Source organism: Echinops telfairi, unplaced genomic scaffold, assembly GCF_000313985.2.
Source record: "Echinops telfairi isolate 266 unplaced genomic scaffold, ASM31398v2 ScPeMD7_7424;HRSCAF=8462, whole genome shotgun sequence".
NCBI lineage: Eukaryota > Metazoa > Chordata > Mammalia > Afrosoricida > Tenrecidae > Echinops > Echinops telfairi.
Genome location: NW_022111324.1, coordinates 89,113,193 through 89,120,896, shown reverse-complemented (window position 1 = coordinate 89,120,896; position 7,704 = coordinate 89,113,193). Strand labels below are relative to the sequence as shown.

General features: G+C 43.4%; 1 protein-coding gene across 1 annotated transcript in view; it reads right to left on the bottom strand.

The window, feature by feature from the left end:
• The window catches only part of DISC1 (DISC1 scaffold protein), a 420,830-nt gene that overhangs the window by 338,793 nt on the left and 74,333 nt on the right, over nucleotides 1–7,704 (bottom strand). The window contains 2 exon segments of the mRNA XM_004712208.4: nucleotides 4,991–5,226; nucleotides 6,791–6,920. Coding sequence (XP_004712265.3) covers nucleotides 4,991–5,226; nucleotides 6,791–6,920 — 366 coding nt within the window.

Sequence of the window (7,704 nt, the reverse complement as noted above, 5' to 3'; positions counted from 1 at the left end):
CAAACTCAAGTCCCACAGGCAGAGATACAGCCCACAACTACCCTCAGGACTAAGCACTTCTCTCTCTCTCTCTCTCTCTCTCTCTCTCTCTCTCTGTCTTTCCCCCTCCCTTCCTCTCCCTCTCAATGCCAAAATCCCAATTTCATTGAGAGAAGGGAGCGTAATGGACATGTGAAAGACTGGCTTTCATGTGGAAGTGAATCCAGCAGAAGAGGACTAAATCTAAAGAGAACAGTCCCTTCTAGGCCCCTCCATCAAAGGGAGAACTTGTAGGACTGAACAGAGGGTTTGCTCTAATAAGAAGGAGCTGGAATTCCTAAGGGGAAGGAAATTCAAACGAATGTGTGATAAGACCCCTGGCAGTATAGTGGTTACTGGGTTAGACTACAAACCACATGGTCAGTGGTTCAAAACTACCTACTGCTCTGGAGGAGAAATGAGAGGCTTTCTACTCCTGTAAAGAGTTGCCGTCTCAGAAACCCACAGCGGTGGTTCTACCTGTCCTGCAGGGTCACTATGTGTCTGCATCGACTCAATGGCAGAGAGTTAGTTTTTGTTTTCCTGTCCTTTCTCACACTGCTGGTCTTCTGGCCACCTTACTATATAGAGTGTCTGATCCCCCTCTGCCACCCCCAAAGAAACCCAAATCTGTGGCCATAATGGAGATTCATGGCAGCCTCATATTGCAGAGTAGAATTGTTACATAGGACTTTTGTGGCTGCCCACTTGGGGCGAGGGGGAGGCTGGAAGAAGAACTAGGCATACTGGCTCTAATCACAGGCAGCAATGCTGTCTCTGAGAAGGCTCTTCAGGGAGCCCTGCCAAGTGATTTTCTCAATACCCAAATAAAAATCACCTGGTCTCCTCGGCCCAGCACCCTCCCTTCTACTTCTATCCAGCTCTGATCCTCAGCCAGAGGATTCTCAACAAGCTACGGTCGGAAGCAAACACCTATCAGGCACAAGTTCAGTGCGTGGTTTACCCAGGGAAAGAAGCATTTCCTTCCCTTTGAACTTGCCCATTCATGAGCTAAGTCCACCTAATCAGCTTCTCCTAGACAGCCTGCATTATAGGTTGCTCCTATGAGGACCTTCATGGATTGTCATGATGCCGAGGCAGCTGTTTCTCTAGGTTTTTGTAACAGTTCATGCCTCTGCCATGTCTCCTCATAAGTCTCCATGATCTTTCTGTTTTACAAGTTATCTAAGTGTCTGTCTGGTCTAAGAAGAGACAAAGGCAGTTACTGAGGTTTTTAAGGTGGGCCCTTTATCTCCTGAATATGCGCTGCCCTCCAAGACAGCGTTTTCTTAAACACCGCCAAAACATCACAGCAAAAATTAAATGGATGAGGCCAACCAAAATTTGTTACAAATATCAGCCCAAACAGTCTCTCAAATCCGTTGAGCCATAGAGCTCCGGCTTCACTGGGCATCTTTCCAAAACCGGTTCTATGCTACAGACCACGAGCTGGGAGAGGTGCTTTTCCTCCTCGGATAGAAAGCCCACTCCATGATGATGAGCTGTCCCAGCAGGTATGCAGAGTAGAGAGCAGCCCAATACCTCAGGGTGGTTCCCTCTGCAGGTCTATCCTAGCAGCACCAGCTCTGCTGCTAATGGGCATCCCAAGTGCACACACCACCAGAGCCCTCACCACAGCAAGAAAGGGCATTTACTAAGCAGTCGTTGGTTGTCCACTTGTCTTTTACCTTTAAAGGCCCTGTATTTTCCCTCTTGTCCTCCTGTGTACCTTAGTCCTGGTGTGCCTCTGATTTCCTCCTACACAAAGCATGTGTGGTTTCTAAAAGTTAATATATCCAGATTTCCCTATGAGTACGTCAGCACACACACACACACACACACACACACACACACAATGAAAGGCTTCTCAGGAATCTCAGGGGGAACATGTGCAGTTGAGCATAACCAGGGCTCCCTGGATGAGTCCCAGCTATCATAGCACCCAACTCAAGAGCTATATCCTTACATCTAGCCTCCCTAACAGCACCACAAAATTGGATCTCCTCATATTTTAAGTCTTTCAAGAGCCCATCCAACTGGTTAAAGTAAGCATCACATACATACGTGTTCACCTGAGTCCTCATCTAGATTAAAATTCAAGAAAGGTGTGTGGGGAAAATAACAAGGTCTGAGTTCTAAGACTGTCTCTCTAAGCCCATCATACCTTTGGTTCTCAGGAACAGAAGCACTCTTTCATGGACCCCAAAATGTACTTCAGATGGGTTATTATTAACTACATCACCAGGAAACTTCCTGAGTTTTTGTTTCCTCAGCTATAAAGTGAAAATAATAAGAGCATTCTTCCCTACAGCATAGTTTTATATGAATGATATGAGTTTATGTGTAAGAAAATGCTCTATAATTTATACCTCGCCATACAAATAAGAACCCAGCATGAATATTTTCCAGTTCAATTCAAATGTATGGCACATTTTTTAGTATAGCAGTGGCTTCTCAGTGGGGTATGCCTGAACGTTTCCCCGCAAACGGCCCTCAGCATGTGGGAAAGATGAGGGAGGGTAACAAACCTCCCTGCCGTCAAAGGCAATTTGAGAACCCACTACTACAAATGGTGGTGTTACTTGGTTGCACCAAAAGAGGCACATTTTACATTTCATATCTAAATAGCTGTATTTATAAATATTCAGATGAGCATATGTGTACATTATATATATATGCATACACACACTAAGGTTGAAAGAATGATTTCCACAGAAGAGCAAGGGAAACTAGAACAAGAAAGATCACACAGGACAAGCTAACGGGCCGCAGGTCAGGTATAGAGATAGATGAGGAGGGCAGTAGGCATAGTCTAGGACCAGTGTGAACAATTCCATTTGCCTGGATATTTGGCAACTATCCAAACCTATGCCTTCTCCATAAGACTAAATCATGGGGTTAGATTTCTGTAATCTGAGAGTTAGAAGGGACACGGGAGGAGATCCTAATTAGCTCCCTAGAAGAACTTTAGTGGCTTTCTCTTATAGCCTGGCTAGCCTATGAGGTAGGTGTAAAAAAGGGCAGTCACTAACAAAATAAATAAAGATCCACCGAAACAGGCAGTTTGAAGGCTTATCTTAGAAGTCCTTCAGGAGATTGAAGTCCCACAACAAAAACAGCAGTTATATAGTGTTTACTACAGTCCTGGTTCTGATCCAAGAATTTAGTATGTATATACTCAGTTAATCTCCATAAAAGCTCTACAGGGTAGTTATTAGTATCAGCATCCCTTCACTTAAATCAGCTAATAAGTGGAAGCATTAGAGCTTAATTCCACACAAAAGCTGGCGTGCGTGTTCTCAGCTGTTGTTAGTTTTGTACACGTTGCCATCGAATCAGTTCTGATTCACAGTGATCAACATGCAACCCAGTTTCATGCAGTCCTTCCAACCCCCGCCGTATATCATGTCATGCACTACTCGTTTTTTGTACAACACATGGAAATACGTGCTCTGTCTGTCCCCCATATGAGATGATGAGGATCGTAGGCGCAATGAAGACTGCAGAAGAAGTCAAGCCTGTAAGTCATGGTGTTGGAGAGACTATGCAAAATGCCATGCATTCCCAAAAGAACAATTAAATCTGTCTTGGAAAAATGACAGCCGGAAGGCTCCTTACAAGTGAGGGTGATGAGACTTTCTTTCTCCTATTTTGGACACGTTATCAGAGGGACAGCCCCTGGAAAAGGTAGAGGGTGGGTGTCAAAAAGGAAGAGCGTCAAACAGTTGATACAGTGGCTGCAATAATGGGCTCAAACTTAGGAAAGATTGTAAAAATGAGGCAGGATCAGGCAATGTTTCGTTCTCTTGTGCAAAGGGATATAAAATAACTGTGATTTGGAGCCGACTCAACGGCACCAACCAACAAGTTCAAGAGTTAAAAGTATGTCTTTTGAATAATACACAGTAGAGAATATAGGGAATATCCCTGCTCCAAAGCAGCATGGATAAGAAACCAGGCTTCAAAATGAACCAACATGGGGAAGCATCAGTTTTGCCTCTGAACAAATACAGCTTTGAGTAGATTGTGAATGCCGAGGATTTTTTTCTCCTCTGTGAAATGGACATACTAACAATACCTAAAACCAAAATCCTACCTTCAAGTCTATTTCAATGTATAGAGACCATCTAGGACACAGCAGAACTGTCCCATGGGTTTTCCGAGGCTATATATAGCTTTTCAGAAGCAGACTGGCACATCTTTCTACCATGGAGTGGCTGGTAGACTCGAATCACTGACCTTCCAATTACCAGCTGAGAACTTAACAACTGTGTCACCGTGGCTCGATATGAATAATAAATTAAATGAGCTAAAGATAAACAATAGAGGCAGGTGAGAGAGTAAAGTGTGGCACAATGCCTGGCATATGATTAATATTAGCTATTATTAACATTTATTTTTACTTCGATGGAGACATTGTCATCAATTTGGTCACCCTTAATGGCTGACTCTTCTCAGTGAAGGTTAGAATTAGGTTCTCTAGCCCACTGAACTCCAAACGTTCTCAAAAGAAATTCCCCAGGGGTATTTGGAAACAGGAAAAGGTGTATGTTTGAAGAGGGAGAGGTACTGACACTTGCCACAGTGAGATCTCTTGCAATGCTCAAGACTGACTCACATGATGAAGTTTTCTTACCCCAAAGGCCAGTAGGTTATCCACTGAAAGACACAGTGCTGCTTGGGAAATAAGTGCATGAGGGTCAAAAACCAAAATCAGTCCAATAAACTTGTAAAAGAAGAAAACTCAAAACTAATTACCATGAAGTGTATTTCAACTCATTGTAACCTGATCCAGGGTTTCTGAGGCTGTAAATCTTTAGAGACGCAAATAGCCTCATCTTTTCCTCACGGGGAGGCTCGTGGGCTTGAACTGGCACCTTGCAATGAGCAGTCAAATGCGTACCGAGTAGTACCACCAGGGCTTCAAGAGAGAGGTAAACCTTTAAAAACACAGTTTGAAAGTCAAAAATACCTTCTTATGGATTCTGGTGTCTCCACAAGGCACAGAAGCTGATTGGCCGATGCCAGGGTGTCATCCAGAGCTCGCCCCATTTTCTGTAGCTCATCCAGGGACAGTGTACTGGCGAGTGCAGCCAATTCACAACCTGGCCAGCTCAGCAGCTGCTCCTGTGCATCTAGCTCCCTCTTCAGTTGCTCATCTTTTGCTTCCAGCATAGACATTCTTGCTTGCAGAGCTTTGATTTCTTTCTGCAGAGAGTGAGATGGTCCTATTTTATAAATTAACCTGTTTGCAGCATGCTGCTCAACAGATAATGATGCATTTAAATCTGAGTCTTCCACAAGCACCGGGTGTGTGACTACTGAGGCAGGCAAATTTGGGGAGGTTTGCAGAACGGGAAAAATCAGACGAGCTTTATGTTTCTCATTAGTTAGCATAAGGAAAAATAATCCCTCCCCAGTATTAAATAACTATGGGGGGAGCCAAGACTGTGCCTTAGAAAGTCCAGCAAACATAGGTAATGTATTTCACTCTAGGTAGAAGAGCTATATATCATAAGGCACTTTAAGATATTAGAGAAGTAGGTAACACTAACCACAAACCAAAGGAGACAGGTGAACAATCTTTGTGAGTCTGTATCCAAAACTGATTTGAAATGTCTGCGTGTGAAAAAAAGTTTCAAAGTCATGAATAAATGACACTCTACCTCCTCTGTGCCCCCACCCATACTACCATGAATTCTCCCTTTAAATACTAAGTATCCTAGGCTAATGTTATTTTCTGAACAATCTGAAATTATTTGGAATTTTGCAGATCTTTAAATAGCTAGGTATTCTGAAAAATCAAGCACCAAATTTCACACTTTCAGCTCCCCAAACTTAAAAAAATAATACTCACTGAATATCTAAGTGCCCAATGTATTGGAGAATATTTTCAAATGATGATGGCTTTTGCTTCCCTTTGGCTATTTCAGGGTAAGCTCAACTAACAGGAATACTCTTCACTGGCACACGTGGGAGTAGGTGCTCCAGTGATCTGTCCAAGCTCTCATAGACCAACAACTTATCTAAGGTAACACAGCTATTGAGAACCCGCAGCTCCATTTGAATTCAAGCATTGAAGATCCGTGTTCTCTCCAGTGTCATGCTGCCTCTAATCAGTGCTTTCTCTTTGGTTGCCATTGCTTCCACAAGGTGGCCAGGCTTCAGTTGGCTGGGACCCAGTCTCCAGCCTCCCCGTCTCTGGGGTGTCCAGCGAGCTTCCAGAGCTCATGCTGCTTCCTGGCTTTAATACAATGTTGGGCCTTGACTTTTAGCCCCTGGGTGACTTGGCCAGCTTTCATCTACTGCCTTGGGCCAACATTTCGCCTCCTCGTATTGTGATAAGACATTCTCAGGCTTGCTTGCATTGCCACTTCGTAACCTCACATTCCACAGCTCACGGTTATGCATGAAATTGCCTTAAAAGAATTTTCATGGTACAGATTCCTTCCTGCTTTCTAAGACACTCTTCTAAAGGTCAAACTGATAGGAAGTGACAACTTGATCCGGCAGACAAGAGAAGAATATTCAGGAGGTAATAAGGACTATCAAAAACAGGCATACAACCTGCTGAGCTTTCAATTTCTCATCTGTAATGAGATTCATATGACCCTCTAATTCTCACCAATCTCTCTCCTTTTTCTCCGTTACAGGTTGACAGCTAAAGCTCTAATTGCTATGCTCAAGAAAACAAAGCTCCACTTTGTTATACTTGGCTTCGTCGGGAAAGAAAACTACTGCCCTGGTTCTTCAAGAATCTTTACCCATTTACCTGAAGCTGCTGCTTTTCCTGAAGAAGCCGGTCTCGCCTAGTGATAGACACACGCAGTCTGTCCTGAGCAACAGGTTCCAGTAGTTTCGGCTCTGTTATGAAGATGGGTTGAGTGTTTTCACTGCTGGCTCTAAAATAAAACACCACAGAACTGAAATACTCAGGTCTACCAAAAGTTTAAGAAACTTCACAAAATGGTCCCTGGCCATTCTCAGGAGGGTCAGAGAATGAATTGCCTATGTAATGCAAGTTTATGTTTAATTGAAATGTATTCTTTTTCTCCTAGGCTACTTTTGATTATGCCTGGAACTTACACAACCAAATGGTAGTCACTACCCACATGTGCTATTGACTACTTGAAATGTGGTTAATCCAAATTAAAATGTGTTTCTAGTTGTGGTAGTCACATAAAAGCTTGTCAGTTTTAAAAGGTTCAAGAGTGAAGGGGTGGAGTTTAGCCTGTCAATTGGGTCCCATCTTGATGACCTCATTTGGAGGTGCCTCTGAGTTAAATAGCTTGCTGGAGGCGAAAAACTTTCTCATTCACTGGGAGACATTGCAACTGACAATACACATGGAGGTACGCTAGTGTCCTGAGCTGAAGGAGCCACGTGGAGACCCCTGCCAGCCCTGAGATGCTTACACCACCACTGGATCCATGAGACTTCCCACCCACTGGCCTGTGATCTTCCTGCATTCAGTGTCATTGCATGTGTTTCATGAGTCTGAAGAGGACTTTATAGATTGCTATCAAATAAATGGGCTAATATCAGACTTACAGACTTGATCTGGGCTGGGCTGGGATGTTTTCTCAATGTTCAACTGCTCTTGCATATAAAGCTCTTTCTTATACACATATAAGTATCTATGAATTTGTTTCTCTAGTCAACCCAGGATGACACACTAGTCTTAAA